Here is an 18937-nt window from a genome sequence, read left to right as displayed (position 1 = left end):
TGTACTCGTTAAAGAGCTCAGATCACTGAAACACATCAGTGATAAAGCAAGAAGTTCGCTTTATTGCTAACAAGTCTTTCAGTGACCACCCCCTACTCTGATTTAGTCACACTGCCAGCAGTTCAGAAGCACTTTAAGTCAAAAGGTAAACCTGACCCTCAGAGGCATCTAACAATCCTGACTACACTCATGTTGGTCCCCTTTCTAGCACTGTGAGACCACATTAGGAGTGGCAAGGGACTTCTGCTAGGGCATGATCTGTCCTCTTTCCCACCACTGTAATAATATGACCGACACTAATGGTTTCAGGAGAACGTGCTACCAAGAGTCTTCTAATGGAGAAACCACTGCACTGTGTATCATGAAATACAGCTACAGATCAGCTGCAACATGCTTTGTAATATGCAGGTGCTCCCAGCCAGCTTTCAAAGAGCAGAGCCACACCTGTTGAGAGCTGCCCTGCTCAGCCCTCACTCCTACAAAATCACATACAGACTTCACAGGACTGCATTCCTCCTGGTCTGTGCTTTAAGGAGAGCTCTTTCTTTACAGCTGAGCCATGCTGTGTGATCAGACCTCTACTTTTAACCAAGATGCCAGCAGCTGACAAATTCAGAAAGTGTCTGAAATCCCACTGATCGTGCAGTGGTTTACCAGAAGCAGGTAGCAAGATGGACATCAATGAGGCCGAGCCCAGAGGGCCTCAGGAGGAGGCCGAGCAGCCCCTCCAGCACAGCTTCGCAACAGCTCTCTGCAGCGAGCAATGGAGACACCTGCTGGGCTGACTCGTGTAATACAAGCCCAGCTTCTGCACTGTGCAATGAGAGCAGTATACAACCAGTACATTTTAATTAAAAAAATCCACAAACATTTTCAAATAACCCCGAGTCTTATTATAAAAGTTCATAAGACAGTATTCTCCTCTGGAATGTATTTTTCCTGCGTTCCTCCTTGTTGACTCACATCCCCGTGCTATGCAGAAGCAGCACAATCCTTTACAATCGCTCCAGCTCTAGAGCAGTACATCTCTTTCAAGCAACAGATGAGATGCTTTGCACTCTCAGAGCAGCCAACAAGGCGAGCCCAAGGCCTTTGCTCCACACACAGCTCAGGCTGCAGAGCATTAGCTTTATTCCTTGCACTGTTACCTCCACAGGAGGGACTGTGACAAAAGCTCATCACTGCTATGCCTGCTCACAAGGATTGCCTGTACCAGCTGCCAGGGCCCTGCTGGGTGCTAATGCCTCTGTAGTCCTTGGGGCCTGCTTTGGAAGGCGAATGGGCACGTAGACATTGGAGGCACAGTGCTCCTTGAGGTATTCTCCCCCTTTTTCTTCATAGTCTTTTCTGGTAATCCAACCTTCCTCATGGGTCATGTGCTCCACTGCCCAATCCCGAGCCCCGTACCAGGCATCTAAAATGGGACTGGAAGCAAGGTGAACCTGGAAGGAAAAGACAACAACATCAAATGCAGGACAATCCCAGCTTGTTTAAGATCTGAACACAGGAGAGAAAAGCTCTTTTCACCCCGGTTACAATGCAAATCACAATTTCTAAAGTTTGAGCTGGTAATTCAATGCTTCTGGAAGCAGTGTTAGGAAATGGTCTGAAGCATGTTTTCTCCTTCAGATCAATCCTCCACGAAACTGCTGAGTTTCTACAGCTTCCAGAGCACACGCATGCATCACGCTCACAACCAACAGCACTAGCAGCTCATGGTAATGCAAAACAAGCATCAAGTGCTCAGCAACATTTCCTACTTGCCTGAAGTAGCAAGGTGGAATTCTGCAGGCCAAGAAGTCACACTGTGGGAAAAAGACTACACATGTGCTTTCCACGTGCTCTTTTTTCTTCTGGAGGAGATTCATGCTCCCATTTAAATTATTCTTATTACTGTAGCATAAAATGCTTCCTGCTGCAGCTATAAGCTGGCTGAACTAGGCAATCTAAGCACCATAAATAATATCTGTGAAATGACACATTTCTGATAGAACCACAGCACAGAACATTTTAATGGAAAGAAAACTCTTATTTTTCATAGGTTTTTAGGACACTTTTCTTGCTATTCCAGATAATCTTTAGATGTAAGTATACCAAGTGACTTCATTTTCAAATGAGCACACTTTTTCCCAGCAATGACTCCTAACAAAGGCTGCTTGTTTCAGAAAGTAACAGCCCCAATTTGCAGACATTTGGCCAAACGTGCTTTCTTGTGGGTGCACAGCCCTTCAGCTGAAGAAACTTTTCCAAGGCAATTCTACTCTTCCTAACGTATTCACAAAGACCAAGTGCATCACTCTTCCACCCTCATGCTCTTAGGTCAAAAGCTGCCATCTGCCTCGCCATAAAACAAGTGTTCTCCATTCCCATGCTCTGAGGACACCCGCTCTGTACTTCTCCCAGCCTGAAATATTTTTTAACACAGATGAACAGGATGTTCATGAAAACATTCTATCAGTGTGCATACCTGAAAAGATGACTGGAATGGCCTCATTTCGAGGAGTTCTTTCTGGACTCTGGCCTTTAGTCCGGGGTACATTGCATTTCCACCAGTAAGAAAAACATTCTGCACAAGAACAGCTTGTTGCTCTTTTGAATACCTACAAGGAGGAAAAAAACCCACAAATTCTGTCTTTTTTCAGGAACATTACTTCTCTGAACTGAACAGCTACTAGGGAGAAACAGTTTGTCTTCAAGATTCACACTTTGAGAAATTTTCTGCACCTCACAGGCATGAAACCCTGTGTTCATTAGGTTTCTGTAAATTTAGGGGGTGGCAGAAGAAAATCCTCAAAGCACTCTGAACTGTATCCTCATAAATCAACACTTCAGTAGAGCTGGAGTTCTTTCTTTCCAGAAAATGTAATCTCATATACTCCTAGAGTTTGATAACTTACAAACATCACTGACTTTGGTTGTACAGAGACTGATACCTTACGTTGTAAGTGATAGGTATTTACAAGGGTTCTTTGTTTAGCCCACAATAATTTGGATCAGAGGTCTTCAAAGCAGGATGTGTGCAGGACAAAGCACTGCTGCATGGGAAGAAAGTCATTTTCACAGAACCATAAGGATCTCTTCCAAGCTCAGTCATTTTACCATTATCAAGTCCAACCATCAGCCTAATACTGCCAAGTCCACAACTAAACCATGTCACAGAACCACAGAACGGACAGAGGAACGTGGAAGAGACCTCAAGGGTCACAAATCTTCAACCCCTGAAGCACAACATCCACACATCTCTGAAGTACCTCCAGGGATGGCAATTTCACCAGTTCACACAGTGCCCCAATGCCTATCCACCCTTTCACAAATGAATTCTTCCCAATATCTCATCTAAGCCTCCCTGGCACAACTGCAGGCCATTTCTTTGTGTCCCACCACTGCTGCAAAACAGACCAACAGCCCCCATGCTGCATTTTATAGTTCCTTCACCAGCTTTGCCACTCTTCACTGAATGCATTGCTTCAACTCAGTATCTTTGCTGTAGAGAGGGGCCCAAAACTAGTTTTTGTAACACTGATATTCAACCTCTGTCATATCCTTTTTCAACTTCTACTTTATTTTACAATGTATACATGCTAGTTGAGTAGCACATGTATCTAATTTATAAATAAATACACATATATTGACAGTTTAAAATTTTTAATAAATATGAGTGAATGCCTGAAAGAGTTTGAAGACCACTGACTCAGATGACCAGAAACTCAGATGTGGTTTTCAGAACAGAAAGGCATCTCTAACCCTCATCTCTAACCTCAAGCCTGACAAAAAAGAGCTACTCAAACATACTTTCTCAGGGCACTGTTAAATAACAAGTATTGCAAAAGCTGGTATCCAAACAAAGGCTTGTTTGAAGAAGGTGCCCAGTATCTCTGTGAACTCACCTTTCGAGGACATACTGCATCGTTTCTGCTATACCAGTTTGGTCTTCTCCTATCAGGGAGGGCTGGAAGATGATCTCTGGAGCCCTTATTCTCTCAGTGCCAAGAAAAAGTTGGTGGTATTCTGCCAGGTTAAACACGGGCTTTAGAAACAGGAGATTGAAAAGTAGAAAATTACACTAGAGAACAAAGGAAGCAAAGATTCCAAAGAATTCTCTACTAAAAAGATCATGATATTCTCTCATAGAAAATACCATGCTGCAAAAGGTTCCAGAAGGATACAGAAAATTGACTTTTTTTTTTCTTATTTGTTACCACTCCTAAAGCTGATTTGTTACCAGTTCTAAAGCTCAGTTTCACAAACTGAAAGTTTTGCTCACACTGGAATGCGATACAGGCTGTGAGTCACACACAAAAGCTTAAGCAGGACTGCTTCCCTAAGAACATGGCACTGCTACAACGTGCAGAGAGCTGACTGGGTGTACTCATGCTCAAACCATCAGTCATAACTGTGAGGACTCCTGCCTTGTGCACAGTTCAGAGGGTTAAGAATCTCTTTTACAAACAGAAAGCACTGTTTGTATTTGGAGAAACAGTCAAACAAACAGCAGGCAGCAACCCCTGACATAAGCTGTAGGTATTGAAGTCAAACCTGCACCGCAGCAACAGGCTTCTCAGCTTCAGGTTGTTCCTCAGCAAATAAAGGTTCAAACTCATTAATACTTTCGACATCTTCCAGTGACTGCTCGCTGCCGAGTGGATCCAAGTCAGGGGTCTGGAAACAGAATGTTCAGATCTGTTAGCCCAGATGAGCTAAGCACATGCACAAAACCAGTTCTGGTGACACGTTCAGAAAATTACCCCTGATTCCTGCACATCCAAACTCTCTACCATGCTTGAAAATAAGTGTTGTTCTTCAGCACTGAAGACAAAGATCAGAATGATGACAACCCCTAAAACACGAGTGGAAAACTACACTCAAAGAATAAAAACCAAGCACTTTCAGACTTCTTTATTATTTTACCTTGAAGCCAGCTCAGAAATTAAAAGCTTTAGTCAACAGGTTGAATGCCAGGACCCTGTTAGCATAATAACATATTAAAGCTTATTAAAATAGCTTTTAAAGTTGGCTGAAACTTGGTGCTCTCCCAGCACCTCTAACCATTCTATAATTATCACTTAATTCCCTGCTTTGCTTGTGTGGGACTGGAAAACAAATATTTGCTAGCTAAAAAGCTAGCACGGTTTTTGACAGTTGCCTACTTGTAACTGGTTAGCATTTGCACATGGGATATAAAAAAAACTCCTTGCATTTTACACAGACATGAAAGCTGCTCCCAAAGCTCCTTCCTAATGAAAAGCATCACTCCAGATCACAGAACACTGTTGTGAAGGAGCAATTATTTTATTATCTCATTTATTCCTTCATTATAATGAAGTAGATTTTTAATTTCATCACTAAATATCTGGTTTTGCCTTTTAAGGTAAACATTTGTTACAACATTTAGAAAGCAATAGCAGGATGAGATAAAGCTAGAACATTTAAACCTTCTGAACATCTCATTTATCTCATTTAAAAGACAGGCAACTACTCCAAATTGAAGATGTGTGCATTGTGAACACAAACTAAAGAGATTATTTCCAACATTTCTGTCCTCTAAAGAACAAGAAATAACAAAGAACAACAACAGAGAGAAGCAGAATACAGCAGAAGAGCTGGCGCAGACCCCAAGACAACAGAATTAGCTTTTAGCTCCTTCACACAGCCACAAAGATGGTTTATCTTCACAAATGGATTCACTGGTAGCTGTAAGCTTTCTCACAAAGCCCAGACCAAACAAAAAGGGCTTGCCAATTCATTCCAACATTTGAGACTACACCTTGTAAACAAGAGGAGCGTCTGATCCAAAACAGACGTGTTGGAACTTAGACACAGCCACCTGGCAGAGCTACAAGCAGCCCACTGACATTCACCTCTTTCTAGAATGCTGGTGAAATCCACTATAACCCCATTTGGCTCACATGCATTCATTCTGATTCTTACACAAACTTTCTTGATAAGGATAGAACACAGAAGAACCATCTCACTGGCTAGTTTTGGCTATGTCCCAGGTTCTATATAAAACATGGGAACTGCTCTTTCTGGCATCACTCTCCTCCATGCTTCATTCTTGTGTTTTCTTCTCCACCTCTTCCTGAGCATAGACAGATAAAACCAAAAATGATCTTCTGTGACTTGCAAGGCAATTAAAAGCAAGTGTAGAAATAGATTGAAATAGATACTGGGGAGTCCAGTTCTGGGCTCCCCAGTACAAAAAAGACAGGGATCTCTTGGAAAGAGTCCAGCAGAGGGCCACGAAGATGGTGAAGGGCCTGGAGCATCTCTGCTATGAGGAAAGGCTGAGTGAACTGGGTCTGTTCAGCCTTGAGAAAAGGAGACTGAGAGGGGACCTGATCCAGGTCTGTAAATATCTAAGGTGTGGGGGGCAGAATGGCGAGGCCGGACTCTTTTCAGTGGTGAGTGGAGACAGGACAAGGGGAAACGGCTGGAAACTGCAGCATAGGAAGTTCCGCACAAACATGCGCAAGAACGTCTTTACAGTGAGGTGACGGAGCACTGGAACAGGCTGCCCAGGGAGGTGGTGGAGTCTCCTTCTCTGGAGATGTTCAAGACCTGCCTGGATGCCTACCTGTGCGACCTGCTGTAGGGAACCTGCTTTGGCAGGGGGGTTGGACTCGATGATCTCTGGAGGTCCCTTCCAACCCCTACAATTCTGAGATTCTGTGATTTGGACCAGCCCTTAGAAGCAGCTGCTATGTGCTGGGCCTGTGTTAGTCTGGCAAAACAGAAAGTAACTTTCTCTTCTCAGAGAAAACTCCAACAACCAAGCCTAGCACACAACCTTTTATATCTGAGTAAAAAGAATAAAGCATGCTGCTTGACTGCACCAGAACCATACCCTAAACAAACCAAAGGGTTGGCTGCTTACCATAAAGTTCTCCGCATCGGAAAGCAAAGAACAGAAAGGCAGACAAATATTTTTTAAAGCCTAACAGTTCCATACCTTTAATGCTACATTACAAATATTTAAGGATAGTCTGACCTACTACCTGTAACAACTTAAAACTCAAGTACTTACAGTCCAATGTCATCAATTTTCTTAAAAAAGCAAAAAGTGGACCTGATGCATTATAGATTATTTCAGCAAAAGTAATGCAAAAGTAAAGACAGGAGTTAGCTTGCAGTACAAACAAGATCAATATGTTACCTGCTGCATTTACAACCCTGTAAGCAAGCCATCCTTCAGCAAGAATGCTGACTTGCATATGCTGCCAGGAATAAGTACAAATGGAAGCAGTTGTACCTTCAGATGATCTTATCTTTTAGGGCTGTTTCCTTTCTTCCCCAGTTGAAGTCTTTGAGGAAGCTTACTGACTTTATATAACTGTGCACTTTAACCAATGTCAGCAAGCCTAGAGATTATGCTTAGAATTGTAAGACATCAAACTGTAAGATATATCCCAGAACACAGTGCAAGAAGGGTTACTGATCTTGGGCATACTCTTAAACACTCATAACTCCAAATTTCTGTAACTGCATTGGAAGGCCCCAAATGGGAGGAGCAGCTGCCAAATCAGCAAGAATCATGTTAAAGGGAAACTTTAACCCATCAATAATACAGATACTTACAGATAGAGAACACTTTAAGACAGAAACTTAACTCTCACAGAGATTAGAATCAGATTAACTTGGAGAAAACATACCTCTGGTTTGCTGTCCACAACATCCACTTCGATATTGACTTCTGCCTGTAGGATTTTTTGTTTTGTCTGTTCAATGGCCAGGCTCAACTTGTTGATGTAAGACTGAAGTTCCTCTGCAGAGTCCATGTTCAGCTCCACTAAAGCTTTGTGGAATTGATCCATGTGACCATCTTCCAGAAGTTCCTACAGACAGATCAGAGCAGGCTGTGATGGATGATACATGGTAATCAAACACACACTAGCTACATATGCATACCTTGCCCTTGTTATGGCAGACTCTGAATGTGCAGGCTCTGCAGCATCCAAAATACCTCACCAAAAAAGCACTATTCAGAACTTGCAGGTATCTCCTGCATCAATTCTTTTTATTCTGTGAGTAACCTCAGAGATCTCCTATCAGAAAAGGCAGAGGATGGTTACAGCTTCTTTACAGCGATGCAGGACTTTCTAGAAAAGCTGTGAGGGCAGCCTGCACATCTCCCAAGAGACTTGACAAAAAACTGCCATCATTACCTGTACATAGAGCAGCCTGTCCAGCCTCTCCTGGTCCAGCTGCAGCTTCTCTTCTCTACGACGTGCATTGAGTTCCTGAAGTCTACGTAACTGCTGCTGCCGCCTCTCCTGCTTTTCTTCTGATGTCAGAGTGCTCCCCAGGAGTTTGTTAGAGAAGGGCAGCTGCATCTTGTGCACGTTGTTCTCATAGTACTCTGGTGAGCGCCACTTCTGTAGTTCTAAATATTTGAGAAGTAAAAGAACCATTTTGGCAGGTTGAACAGGATGATTCACACTCTGTACATGCTCCAAGCCACGTTCAGACTTAGGAGAAAGCAGGCAACAATCCAGCCCAGGATTCTGCCCACTTCTTGGCAGTCACTCCAAGAGTTATTTAGCTGCCTCCTCAGAGAACTGCCTTTAAGTCACACTCAGCACAAACGGTTCTCAGCACTCTCTTCTCCAGGATGAAGCAAAGCACTGAGAAGTGGTAAGCATGCAGCCTCTTTTTCCAATTTGAGAGCTCTCACATGTTTAAAGCCACCGCAGGCTCTTTTGCATGTGATAAATTGAAGAAAACACTACTCTGTGGCCACTACTTGAAAACTGTCATGGAGATTTTAGAACTTCATTAATTCACAAAGAAGTCATGAGAACTCTCCTCAGCAATTTTGGAAACCTTAAAACAGATATGCAAAAACACCCACAGGGGAGAAACGTGGTCAGAAACAATCCCAACCGTCTGAGCTTTCTGTTGGAAGCACAGAGTAAAATTAGTAATAAAATAAATTCATTCTGACATCTGTAGAAATCTATCACTCACAAAGAAGTCTGAACTAACAAGGAACAGATTTCTAAAATTCAATCTTGTTTCACAAACTCCTGCAGAACTCAAACTGCTAATAAGCTTCTCACACGTAATGGATTACAGAACCCTCCTAAGAAAAATAAAACAGCAGTGGAGCTTTTGTACCTGAATCCAAGTAGAACCTGAACAAGGGATAAAGGGGCGCAGAACCAAGGTTCAGTGAGCACTACTGATCAGTACAAGAAGTTACAGCTGGTTCTACCTTCTGTATAGTCCTCCGCAATGTAGCTGTGCTCATGAAGTATTTCCTCCATGCGACTGAGAGTGATGGCAGCAAAGTGCCCGGGGTACTTCAGCTGGAGGAGGCGCTGCAGGTACACAGCTGCCTGACAGCCTCCAAGATTGATACGCTTGCAGTTTTTAGCATCCAACCTGGAAGTCCAAGAGAAACAACCAAAATTGAAGAGCAGTTCACTGTGAAAGAGACCTCCTGTTCTATTCAGCACTATCATTTTAACATGGTCAAGTGGGGAGATACTTATGAATAAATATTTTAAGAACCTGAAAGTCTTAACACATCTTTTGTTTTTTTCAGACAGCAGCCCTAAGCGCTGCATTATTGCTTGCAGATGCAATTCTGGAAGGCTCTGTTTTAAAAAGCAAACAAATTAACAAACAAGAAAGCAAATAATTTTAGCTATGGCAACAAAAAGATATTGTTCTACTTTAAGAAGGGAAGCTATGATTCTGGGAAGCTAAAAGTAGCCTCTCTGGCCTATGTATGATTCCCAGTTGGCTAGGTCTGAGCCTTACAATTGGAAGCCTTTGCCAGATGTCATCAAGCCTCTTCCTGCAGTAAGGATTACAAAAAACAAAGCAAAACTAAGCAAAACCTGAGCAATGGGGCCAAATAACCAGAATGATGAAAGTCTGGAGGACTGTAGAAATCTCACAGAGTGCTTTTTTTTTTTTTCTTTTTCTTTTTTTCCAAAGCAACTTTAAAACCTAACACTTTTTTTTGTTGTTGCCAGGTCATACTTAGGACAGATATCCTCAACTTTTAAGTATGAAACTAAAAATAAAATACACACCAGGACAGCATTGATTCTTCAATTCAAAATTCAACTGGAGTAGTATATTACTCTTCAGTATAAATTAGGACCTAGTAAGAATTTGTACTGCAGGAGCTGTAAGGCTGAATGCCAGAGGAATAGGTATTTTTACCACTGACAAAATGAACCTAGTAGGCATCAGGACACTAAGAACTCACCTCCCTTCTAGGACTGGCAAAATATGTGTACACTGATAGCCTGAAGATATCACCAACCCACTGCAAGGCCAGTTCTGCCTCCTGTTGTGGTAAAAGCTGTACAAGCTATCCACACCATAGGACACTTTAGGAACTTGATAGCATTCAAAGAGGAGCTCTGACATCATTTGCCTTGAATACAAAGGATTGCACACTGCTTCTGTCAAAACTATTGGATGATCAACGCAACCCTGTAAGAGACAAGAGAAAAGGAGGAAAAACAAGATAAGATGGACAGAAAAATCCAGAGATACCTTTCCTCTTTTATAGATCAGCTTCAACTCCTCCGAACAGCAATGAGCACAGGCTTTATGTGTGGGCTACTGAACACTTATGTTACACCCAGTGCTCAAGGGGAGAGTACTTGCCTACAGGTGGGTTCCCCCTACTAATTCAACCAAGGTATAAACTCCAAAATGTGAAGAAAAATGGATTTTAAAGGTATACTGAATAAGTGGAACACGGGAAGCTCCATGCAAACACATGAAAGAACTTCACCATGAGGGAGCAGGGCCATGGGACAGAGCCTGCTTTCCACACGGGTTGGACTCCAGAGGTCCCTTCCAACCCCCACAGTTAAAGACCTAATTAACCAAAATCTATACAAGGCGGAGGCAAAACATGACTGGAAACTGCATTCAGTCCAGCCCTAGGTAAAGCTTTTCCATTATGTGGCTTCAGCAAGCCACCTAGGCACACAAAACATTTTCAATGGAAAGCGAACACATTTCTAGTTAAGGAAACCGCATAAAGTCGTCAACGTTTCATCTCTGTCTCAGGAGGCGATCCCCGATGGCTGGTACCTGCGAGGAGACCCCCAGGCGCTGGAAGACGTGGTCGAAGAGCAGCTCCTGCAGCTCCAGCTGCACGGGCACGTTGCGGTCGAAGGGCGAACGGAGCAGCCAGCGCAGCGGCTCGGGGCTGCCCAGGTCGTTGCCCACCTGCGTCTCGGCGCCGGCCGCCCCACGCGCCCCGCGGCTGCGCGCCGCCAGCGAACGGAACCGCAGCAGGGGCTCGGCGGGTACCGAGGGGTCAGCGGCGGCCCAACCCGCCCGCGTCTGGAACGAGCCGTTGTCGATCACCAGCGGCACCGGCTGAGGACTGCGCACGGCCGCGCTCGGCGCCAGCACCGGGTCCGGGGCCCAGCGCGCGTCGCGGAAGGCGAACACCCGCCCCGCCGCCATCTTGGGCGTCCGCACCGCTCCGGGCGGCAACGCGGGCCGCGCTCGAGTTCCGGGCTCTGCTCTGCTCTGCTCTTCTCTCAGAGGAGGACCGAGGAGGGACTGAGCTGAGCTACAGAGCGCGCTGAGTGACACAGCAGGATCCCGTACCGTCACAGTTTGCAGTAGCGCTAAAAACGAGGTCCCAAAGAAGCAGCGAGGCGAGGTGTGGCCACGCAAAGCCCACAGGTGGATGGAACAGTGCTGATCGCTGCTTGCTTGTCCTCACCTGGTGATTTGGAGGGCCCTCGAGCTCAGCTTTTGTTCATCACTATTTATTAAGGAATTTTAGCATCTTCCATCATGTGCAGTTTAATTTGACCCATAAACCTCTGCTGCTGTACAGAAGTTAACAGAGCAGCACGTCTGTGTGCTCGGGGAGAAGCGATGAGCACCAAGTTATCAAAGCCACCTATCTGCTCCTAACTCAGCTCCCGCTGGGCTCCTTTGTGAGGCAGTGTATACAGAGATGCGTGTCCTATGAAGCATGCTAGCTTGCCTTTCTTGGAGTGAAGGGAAACAGGAAGGCAATTAATGTTAAAGTATATTTTCCCAATGGATTCGCTAATAGATTGAAATATGCAGAGAAGGTTAAAAATGGGATCTGTGTTAAGGTGGGAAGTACATGTACTCCATGTCAGACAAGAGCACTGGGATAAGCATTTTTTAACTAGCTAGTAGTTATGTTCTAAATCTCTGCAAACCTGATTCTGTGTTACTGATTTCTCAGAAGTTACCTTCACTACCAGTTTCAAAGAGCAATTGAAGTGCTTGGTTATACCCCTGTATTAGAAGATATAAGAATCCCTTTACCTACCATTTTAACATCAGCCTTGAAGGCTTTCCAATTTATTCTTATCCTGTAATTACCAGCTGAAGCAGTGACAATCAAATCAGATGTTTTCCCAGGTCTCCTTATCCCGTGCTTAATCCGTTTCACCCCCTCCCTGCCCTTACAGGGCTGTTCCTTTTGCAATCCGTGCTGAGGATACCAGTGGTCCTCTTGTGATTAACATAGTGATGCAATCAGAGTTATAAAAAGGTAGTTAGTAAAGAACAAGCAAGCTGCTCTAAACTTAGATTAACCTGAAGCTAGCAATGAAGTATCCTCCGGTTCCTTTGGTGACTGAGCTGACTTTGCCTGTTTTCTTTTGCCTTTCTTTGCCATATGTGCTAACACTGGTCATAGCAGTGATCTGGCTACGGCTCTTACTTAATGAAGGTAAGTTCTGCAGCTGATTGGATGCATGCATCTGTAGAAAGGCTTTGTCTCTACTAACTTCATCTGTAAAGCATTCTGTGAGCTACTTTTAGCCTAATGCCTCTCATCACAGAGGGAAAATAAGTGTGGTTTTTGTTTGTTGGTTTTATACTTTTGGTGGCCTACAAAAAATCAAATGATCACACTTTTCTGTTAAAATGTTTATAAGAACACTAACTCCTGCTAGCTGTTTTTTTTTTTTTCCCTCAGAATTAATTTAATTTAAGAAAGATAAAAGTCAAATAACTTTTGTAGATTTCTATTTAAAAGAAATGGTTCCTAATAATTCAGCATGGTTTCAAACTCCCGCATTATAGTTCATCTCTGTGTATTTTGGGGAGGGAGTGGATTTTATCAGGGGAGTTGTTAAGGGCTTCTCTTATTAATGCTGAGTTTGATTTAAAAAAAAAACAACAAAAAAAAACAACAAAAAAAAAAACAACCCAGTTTCTTAAAGAAGCAGGATGTGCATTTTCATTTATTTACTTTGTATCTCTGCTCTACCACTGCTCTTAATTCTAACATGTCAGTAACTAATAAGAAGCTTTGGTTTAGGCTAATAATAGGCTTGCTGATGTGCTCCTGGGCATAAAGCTTGGCTGGTTTTGCAAATCCTGGAACATAAGCAATTGCAGCCGAGGAATCAATCGTAAGTCAATTCCAATCAGAAGCAGTAATTCTGCCTTTTATGGACAACTGTAGGAAGGAAAATAAGAATAAAAGCTGCCTTCAACAAGTCAGGTTCTTACTTAACGTTGTGGTAACCTGTTCTATAACAGATCCTACAGGAGACAACCAAATGATTCCTTTGGACCCACAGGCAGCAGTGGAGCAGAAAGCATTCACCACAGCTGAGGCTTATGTTCTAATCACCTTTCCTGCCCTGTCTTCGTGTACTCATGCATTTTCTGACTCTCTGTGCCTATTTTTCAGTTTTAACGTACAAGTGATGCTCAGAGAAATCTCTGCTTGTTGCTAGCTGTTTCTCCATACATCCAAGTGCACTCTTGTGGATAAGCAGTGACAGTGACAAAAGACTGTAGGCTCTATGGAGCTATGATCATGGTACAAACTACCTGAGTAGCATAGGCACGGCTCACTTCTAATGTCTGAAAAGCAGAATAAAATGACCACGTGAATTGTGTAGGTAAAGGTTAGCTGTGCCTTGTTCTAACATTGAGTTTGGCTGTCAATTTTTTCCTGGGCAGAGTAACTCTGAAATATTTTGATGCCTCTATTGATGTAAATTTTTTTCAGGGTACGTGCACTGCATTTACCTTTATAATACCAGGCCCCAGGATGACCGTTGTTTGCATCAGGCTTCCATGATCTCAATTCCCTTTCAATCAGTAAGACAACATGTATCACTAAGCTTTGATGTACTCTGTCACTCTTAAGAAACCAAACAGAGCAATGCTTTTTTTAATGTCTTTTTGACTAATTAAGTCATACCCACTTGTTTTATTCCCTACTCGTTCCTAGTGTAAAGTGGCATAAAATAAGTGCATAACTCAGCTTAGACTTTAATGTAGTTGCTGATTAAAAACTAATTGGTTAAAATCAAACACTTGTATAGGCTTCTTGCTGCCTAGCTGGGATTGAAAATCCTTAATTCCAGGTAAAAGGGATTCAGAAGAATTTTATCCAGCTCTTGGATAGAACTACTAACTGTAATGTAACAGATTTCAAAATCTATTTCCAGAAGAGATGCCTCCTGCAGAAGAAACTAAGAAACAATCTCTGATTGCTGATGTGTCTCATTCTGAATCTAAACTTGAAGATGAACCAACAGATGATGAAAGCCAGGATGACACAGCAAGTCCAGAATTTAAAGAGGACAAACAATCTAGTGGCCCTGTGGGACAACCAAGGCCCAAACCTGCTTATCTGAGTTCAAAGCCAAAAGCAAACTGCCATCTCAGAGGGCTGGTCCCAGAACCAAAGATAAAACCCTCCCATGTGGGAAGGAGCGTTCTCTGTAACATCACAATGGTGAGTGCATGACCAGACTCTCTCTTTGCATATCTGTTGCTTTTCTGCCTCAGCTCGTATTATTATTTTGTTCCATCTCTGCCTGGGATATCTTCAAGACTGGTTTCTGCTTGGTTAATGAACGAGAGGTTTTCTCTCCCTGTCATCCCTATTTGGAATGATTCCTGTTGTATACCAACTGCAGGGAATACAAAATTGATCAGAGTATGTACAAAATTGAACCATACGTATGTATAAGTGTGTGTGTATTATGAAGGTATGTATACATATTTGCAAAGTGTTTTAGAACTGCATGCAGTTCTTACAAATCCCAAAAGGTATGTCCGAAAAAGTGGAAGAGATCAGGGTTGTGTGTGGCTTCTTTCCTTGCTCTTTGTATGCCCTGCTGCAGCAGGGGCTCACAAGGGAAAGCTAGTTCCTGCCTCCTCTGTCTCTGTTCTGTCCTCTCTACTTACATTGCCTGGAATTTTGAATTGCAGCAACAGTTACCTATGTTTACTTCTACCAGCTTGGCTGGCTGCTTTGTTAAACTAGAATTGTCAAGGACTGGTATTGTCTTAAATTGCTGTATCTGTTTGACTAGCACACCCAGAAGCTGACCTTTAGCATGGAACCAGGAATATCTCATGCTAAACGATCTTTGACATCACTAATGCTAACAAGATAGAACAAGGGCAGTGTTGTAAGATTTGTTTTTAATTATTATTTTTCCATTATCGGTACTCAAAAACTAGAAGAAAACATGCTAAGAATGAGCCTGGAATTGCCTAGGTTACCTCTCGGCTCTCCTATAACTCTTTGCATGTGCAAGCATTCACTTATTCAGAGCAGTCTGAAGAACTGGAGTTTAAACTTGTCCCTTGTAACATAAGACCTGTGACACCAACAGGCTGTGTTGGTTGTGTTGGGTGGACGAGAGAAGGGATAATCGCATATGGTCTCGCATTATTTATATCCTACTGAAAACTGAACATCTTCCAAAAATGTGATTTCCATGGCAATTCTCTTCCCCTTTTCTTCACCAGCTGCTGTGCTCCATGCTTTGTTCTCTCACCTGGACTTTTCTCAGCCATTTGCTCCAGATCTGTAATGTCCTGAGGATTCAGCTTCTGCCATCCTCTCTGGTTGTCGATGCAGCTCGGCTTTGTGATTTGCTGCGTGGAAATGTTGTGAAAATCCTGGGCTCCCCAAGGCTACAAAGCAGAGGGCTGTTAACTTCAATCTTGGGGATGAGATACAAGAAAACAGAACAGAGTGCAGCTCAGAGGACTGCCTCGAGGTAGAAATGAAGCCGGTAGTTCTATGACCGTTAGCAGCAATCCTGTTCAGCATCGGTGAAAGCTACTCCAGCATGGCAGGGAGAGGTTAATTCCCTAATAAAGAAATGCAGTCTGGACTAAGCTGATGCACTCAGGTCACAACAGCTAATTTCCAAGTAACCAGTATTGACTGGTTCTGTGTTATTAAATGGACCACAGCAAGTAGTATCTTACGTAGAGCTTGGAAATGTGCTCTGCTACTCTCCTACTGCAAAGTACAAATCACTTTCAGAGTGGCTAAACACCCTTAGCATGTATGGAGCTGTGCAAATACACCCTTTTCAGCACGTGAGGTTGGATTCCACTGCCACAGACGGTCACTGCCAGCTCCCTGGGGCCACGAGGGGGCTATGCTGTAGTTCTGTCCCCTAAAGGTTCTTGAGGGGCCGTTTGCCCGTTGCTTTGATGCACGCGTTGCACAATTCGTCTGAAAAGACAAGTTGAAAATAGGGAGTCACAGCCCGGGAAGCGCGCTGCCGTTTGTCCCTATTCCTGAGGTGAAGGAAACTCTCCACAGCCCTGCATGGGGAGACTGTGTAACGGTTCTGCTGCCTGTAATTACGAAGCACGCCTTGTTTGCGTTTGCCTTTCCCACAGATGTCCACGCGTCCAAATATTTATGCAGGGCAGCATGCTTTTAAATAAAACTTGTTTGCTCGCTGTCTTTATATCCGTGGTCATTTATTTCGAGGAGATATATGCGGATACGCCATTCATCAGCCGTTTGCTGAGCAAATCGCCTTTACGCATCCGCAGAGCTGGGTACCGCACCGAGCAGCGCGGCCGGGCCGCTGGGGGGGAGCCGGGCGGGGCGGGGCGGCTCCGAGGGGCGGGACGGAGCGGCGGGTCGCGGCGGGCGCTGCGGGTGACGCTCGGGGGAGCCGCGGCGGTGCGTGAGGGAGGGGCGGGAGGGGAGGGCGGCTGCTGCTGCTTTCGTGCTCTTCTTTCTCCGTCTTTCCTCGCCTTGCCCGCTATTGTTTGCAGAGCGCGTCCGGGCGACTGAGAGAAGAGCGCCGGTTGGTCTCCGTGTTTCTTTCCCCTTTTTCCACGCGGTCGTCGTGCGCGTAAGGGCAGCTGCTGAGCGCGGAGCTGCTGTGTGCAGGAGCTCGGCTCCCGCGGTGGGCTTTGCTCACAAAGGAGCCGCAATGTGCCGAGGCAGCCGCCAGCCCGCGGGGAAGGAGTTGGGAAACTGAGATGGGCAGGTAACCGGTGCCTGAATGTTACTGTTCGCGGTGATGCGTTAAAGCCCGGGAACACCAAAATATGTGTTTCGAGCAGTATTTAGGCTGTGTAAATACTCCCGGAATAGCATTCTCGCGGCCGGGCCGCTGGCGCTCCCGGTGTCCCCGTAATAGCAGCGGGGTCGGTGCCCGAGGAGCTGCCCGGGGAGGCTGGGGGCACTGCGGGAATCACCGCCCGGCTGAACGTGCCGGTGGAACCGTGCGGCTTCGGGGTGTGCAGCCTGCTGAGAGGAACGCGGCCGGTTACTTCTGGGGAGCGAGCTTTATTTTTTTGCACGGGGCGAACGGTGTGTGAGTGTGACACGGAGGTGAGTCTGAGCATAGAGGTGGTTTGAACACTACAGCACAGATGCTGCGGTTCCTCTCTGTTAACGCGGTCTGTTTCTCCCAGACAGGCTGCAGTGCCTGCCCCTGGGGCTTTGTGCGGTGTATGGAGCTCCCAGTAGACGTGGTGTGATTCCTCAGTTCCCTCATGGGCTGCAAGTACCTGAACGGCATCCATGAATTTGTGCTTTGGTTTCCCTTTGTGTTATGAGCAGAAGCTGCTTTCTGGGCATCAGGAGTGCTAGAGCACAGAGAATTTGGGCAGCTGTAGAACTTCTTCCAGTGTTAGCTTGTTGGCAATGATTGCAAATAGAAGCTTCTTTGAAATCAAGGCTCCTCTGTGGGTTTGGGTTCAATTCACCATAAGGACTGTTCACCTGGGGCAGCACACCGTTTTGTATGCACCCAGCAGCCTTGGTCCAAGGGCACTCCTATTTACTCCCAAGTACGTACCTTCCTTCTAACAGAGTTCCCTCTCTCAGCTGTGTTTCAGCAGTTTCTTCTGACTGAGGCAAAGTCTCCAGGGAGCCAGAAGCCTGCGCTGCTCTACACCAGATGTAGGTGTGTTATGACCTTTTGCGCATCACTCAATCTCCCTCTTTTTTTTTTTTTCTTCCTTCCTTCTTATTTGTAAAGCATTTACTTTGCAGGCATGTTGCAGAGGTGGGGTTGGATAAACATTCTTAAAACTCCATCAGGAAGCATTGTGCATTGAAAAACTTAGCAACCAGTTTTGCTCTCCACTGAGCTTCAAAGTCTGGAAGAAACTGCCGAAAGACCCAGACTCTACTTTCATGTAAACTGAAGTGACATAATGTGTTTTGGTGGATTTACGTGATAAATGTGTCCAGAAAGCAGCATGTCAGAGCACTTAGGGGTAAGGCAGCTGGGTGCTGCACTGCTGCTGGTTGCTGCCTTCTCCTGGAGGAGTCCTGGGGTGATTCAGCTGGGCTGACATCTGCTCTTGGTGCTGAGGAATTGGGGTTTGTGTGTCCAGCTGCGTGTTGGAAAACAGTGCTCAGGATTTGGCTCGTGCCCCAAGAAGATGCAGCAGCACTGTGCTTGGGGTGCTCAGGAATTTGAGGTTGTGTTTTTACCAGAGATGTTGTTTTCCAGTGCTTGACATCAGTTGTCAAGGCATTACAAATTAAAAGAGGTGATGACCCAGCGTGCCACAAGGAAAGCTATTGCTCCCTGTGAGTACACGGGAGTGCTGAGATGCAGCCTGCACAAGTGGCTCCTTCACATGTCCCAGCTGGCCAAAGCCCTCCACGTCCTGCTCTCACTTCAGTGCTGACCCTGCTTTAAGCAGGGTGGGGAAG

General features: G+C 44.8%; 2 protein-coding genes across 10 annotated transcripts in view; one reads left to right on the top strand and one right to left on the bottom strand.

The window, feature by feature from the left end:
* Window positions 1–832: 832 nt before the first annotated feature.
* On the bottom strand, window positions 833–11560 carry ACTR5 (actin related protein 5). The gene is made up of 9 exons (XM_048963480.1): window positions 11062–11560; window positions 10220–10449; window positions 9212–9381; window positions 8163–8380; window positions 7650–7832; window positions 4537–4659; window positions 3888–4027; window positions 2468–2600; window positions 833–1442 (listed from the first exon to the last, which is right to left on the bottom strand). The coding sequence occupies exons 1-9, from the start codon at window positions 11440–11442 to the stop codon at window positions 1185–1187; spliced, it is 1836 nt and encodes a 611-aa protein (XP_048819437.1). The 5' UTR covers window positions 11443–11560; the 3' UTR covers window positions 833–1184.
* Window positions 11561–11623: 63 nt separating this feature from the next.
* Window positions 11624–18937, top strand: part of ARHGAP40 (Rho GTPase activating protein 40) — a 44521-nt gene continuing 37207 nt past the window's right edge. Inside the window, exons 1-4 of one of the 9 annotated variants that reach the window (XM_048963474.1) lie at window positions 11624–11667; window positions 12668–12700; window positions 14442–14731; window positions 15757–16812. In XM_048963474.1, the coding sequence (XP_048819431.1) occupies window positions 16574–16812 (239 nt within the window). In that variant the 5' untranslated portion in view covers window positions 11624–11667; window positions 12668–12700; window positions 14442–14731; window positions 15757–16573. The other 8 variants (XM_048963471.1, XM_048963472.1, XM_048963473.1 and 5 more) reach the window with 8 other exon arrangements.

Source organism: Lagopus muta, chromosome 16 (assembly GCF_023343835.1).
Source record: "Lagopus muta isolate bLagMut1 chromosome 16, bLagMut1 primary, whole genome shotgun sequence".
NCBI classification, from domain to species: Eukaryota; Metazoa; Chordata; class Aves; order Galliformes; family Phasianidae; genus Lagopus; species Lagopus muta.
This window is presented reverse-complemented; position numbering and strand designations above follow the sequence as displayed.

What these genes read in the sequence shown, in the direction of transcription:
- ACTR5 (XM_048963480.1), bottom strand. Translation starts at nt 11,442, where the DNA reads ATGGCGGCGGGGCGGGTGTTCGCCTTCCGCGACGCGCGCTGGGCCCCG. An exon ending in TTGCCAGTCCTAGAAGGGAG is followed by an intron (nt 9,382 to 10,219) that starts GTGAGTTCTTAG and finishes TTGGACTTCCAG; the next exon opens with GTTGGATGCTAAAAACTGCA. An exon ending in AGCCTGTTGCTGCGGTGCAG is followed by an intron (nt 4,028 to 4,536) that starts GTTTGACTTCAA and finishes CTGTTTCTAAAG; the next exon opens with CCCGTGTTTAACCTGGCAGA.